The 2694-nt window shown below is 51.6% G+C and overlaps 1 protein-coding gene across 1 annotated transcript in view; it reads left to right on the top strand.

Moving 5' to 3' along the window:
- The first annotated feature begins 75 nt into the window (after nucleotides 1–75).
- The window catches only part of LOC108491622, a 7339-nt gene continuing 4720 nt past the window's right edge, over nucleotides 76–2694 (top strand). The window contains 1 exon segment of the mRNA XM_029554217.1: nucleotides 76–2689. Coding sequence (XP_029410077.1) covers nucleotides 86–2689 — 2604 coding nt within the window. The 5' untranslated portion in view covers nucleotides 76–85.

The following is a 2694-nucleotide window of genomic DNA, read 5'->3' on the forward strand; positions in this document are numbered from 1 at the left end:
CGCTAAGCGGTACCTTGTCGCCGGCTGTCTATTTTTGTTGTTTCTGTTGTTTGTCTGTTTCTTTGTGATTTTAGATTACCCCAAAATGGGACAACACCTAACCACCCCCCTGAGTTTAACTCTAGATCACTGGAGAGAAGTTAAGAGCCGAGCTCACAATCAATCTGTGGAGATCAAGAAGCACCAATGGATAACCTTTTGTTCCTCTGAGTGGCCAACGTTTAATGTTGGTTGGCCTCGGGATGGGACTTTTGACTCTGATGTTATTTTGCAGGTTAAAGCTAAGATCTTCTCCCCTGGACTAACGGGTCATCCGGACCAAGTGGCCTATATAGTCACTTGGGAAAATCTCTCCCTTGACCCACCACCGTGGGTGACTCCTTTTCTCAGTCCTACACGAAGAGTCCCCCTCCCTTCTGCCCCTAATCCGGACCCTTCGACCACCTCCTTGTGTCCTGTTGTGGTAAAACAAAAGCCTGTTCTACCCCCTGATGAGAGTGTTCCTACTGATCTGCTGAGTGAGAATCCACCTCCTTACCACCCTCCCACGCAGGCTGCTGCGGCTGTTCCAGACGAAGCCCAAGCAGAAGGACCGGAGGTCGCTCCCTCCCGCATCGCGGGGCGACTCAGAGACAGGAGAGGACAAGGAGATTCCTCACACATCCTGCCCCTCCGACTCGCAGGAGGGGAAGGAAACCAGTTACAGTATTGGCCCTTCTCCGCTTCAGACCTGTATAACTGGAAAACTCATAACCCGTCCTTTTCCCAAGACCCGCAGGCCCTAACAGCCCTGATAGAATCTATCCTCCTTACCCACCAACCCACGTGGGACGATTGCCAACAGCTCCTGCAAGTCCTTCTAACTACGGAGGAAAAGCAGAGAGTCATTCTGGAAGCCCAAAAGCATGTCCCGGGGGCAGACGGGAGACCAACCCAACTGCCAAACGAGATCGAGGCTGCCTTTCCCCTCACCAGACCTGCTTGGGATTTCAACACGGCTGAAGGTAGGGAACACCTACGTCTTTATCGCCAGGTGCTTGTAGCGGGCCTCCAAGGGGCAGGGAGGCGCCCCACCAATTTGGCCAAGGTAAGATCAGTAATGCAAGGAACCGATGAGCCACCCACTGTGTTTTTAGAAAGACTTAAAGAGGCATATCGCAGGTACACTCCCTTCGACCCGGATAGCCCCGACCAAGAAGTGAGTGTTTCGATGTCTTTCATATGGCAATCAGCCCCTGATATCAGGAGTAAGCTCCAGAGAATAGAAAATTTGCAGGGGCAAGGTCTTAGAGACCTCTTGAGAGAGGCAGAGAGAATTTTTAACAAGAGAGAGACGCCAGAAGAAAGAGAAGAAAGACAGAAAAGAGAGGCAGAAGATAGAGAGGCAATGAGAGATCGAAAGCGAAATAAGGAATTAAGCAGAATCCTGGCCACAGTAGTAAGAAAGGAAGATGAGGGCAGAGTAGAAAAGAAGGGAGACAGAGGGCGTGTCCGACTAGAGAAAGACCAGTGTGCCTATTGCAAGGAAAAAGGACACTGGATAAAGGACTGTACCAAGAAAAAGAAAAAACAGAGGGAAGAAGAAGCTGAAATCCTTAACCTCGATTAGGGAGGTCGGGGCCAGGAACCCCCACCTGAGCCCAGGGTAACTCTTCGTGTGGGGGGAAAGTCAGTCACCTTCATGGTAGATACTGGGGCGCAACATTCTGTCCTCACCCAGACGACTGGCCCACTTAGCAAGAAAACAATACGGGTAGAAGGAGCCACTGGAGCCAAGCGCTACCACTGGACTACAAACAGGGAGGTTCAGCTGGCTTCAGGAACGGTGACTCATACCTTCCTGCATGTACCAGACTGCCCCTACCCCCTGCTAGGACGGGACCTTTTAACCAAGCTTGGAGCACACATCTATTTTGAAAATAAGGGAGCCAAGGTTACTGATTCTAAAGGAGCACCTATACAAGTGCTCACCCTTAAACTAGAAGATGAATATAGACTGCATCATGATCCCCATCCTGTCCAAACAGGCATAGATCAGTGGCTGGCCAAGTACCCAGACGCTTGGGCGGAGACAGGGGGAATGGGGCTGGCCATACATCAGCCACCCCTAATTATTGAACTAAAAGCCACCGCAACCCCGGTGGCTGTCAAGCAATATCCTATGACAGCCGAAGCCCGCCAAGGAATCAGGCCACACATTAAAAGACTGCTGGAACAAGGGATATTAATCCCATGCCGGTCAGCCTGGAACACTCCTCTGTTGCCTGTTAAGAAACCTGGGAGCGGGGATTACAGACCAGTGCAGGACCTGAGGGAAATCAACAAGCGGGTAGAAGATATCCACCCCACGGTCCCGAACCCTTATAACTTATTGAGCACCCTGTCTCCCAGCCACACCTGGTACTCTGTATTGGACCTAAAGGATGCCTTCTTCTGCCTAAAGCTGCACCACCAGAGTCAGCCCCTGTTCACCTTCGAATGGAAGGACTCCGATCTGGGAATTTCCGGTCAGCTTACTTGGACACGGCTGCCACAGGGGTTCAAGAACAGCCCCACCCTCTTTGATGAGGCCCTGCACCAAGATCTGACTGCTTTCAGGACCCTCCACCCCCACCTGATTCTGTTGCAGTATGTAGATGACATTTTGCTGGCGGCAGAGACACGGGAAGAGTGCCTAACAGGTACGGAGGCTCT

Source organism: Nannospalax galili, unplaced genomic scaffold, assembly GCF_000622305.1.
Source record: "Nannospalax galili isolate Female #2095 unplaced genomic scaffold, S.galili_v1.0 scaffold1285, whole genome shotgun sequence".
Classification (NCBI taxonomy): Eukaryota; Metazoa; Chordata; class Mammalia; order Rodentia; family Spalacidae; genus Nannospalax; species Nannospalax galili.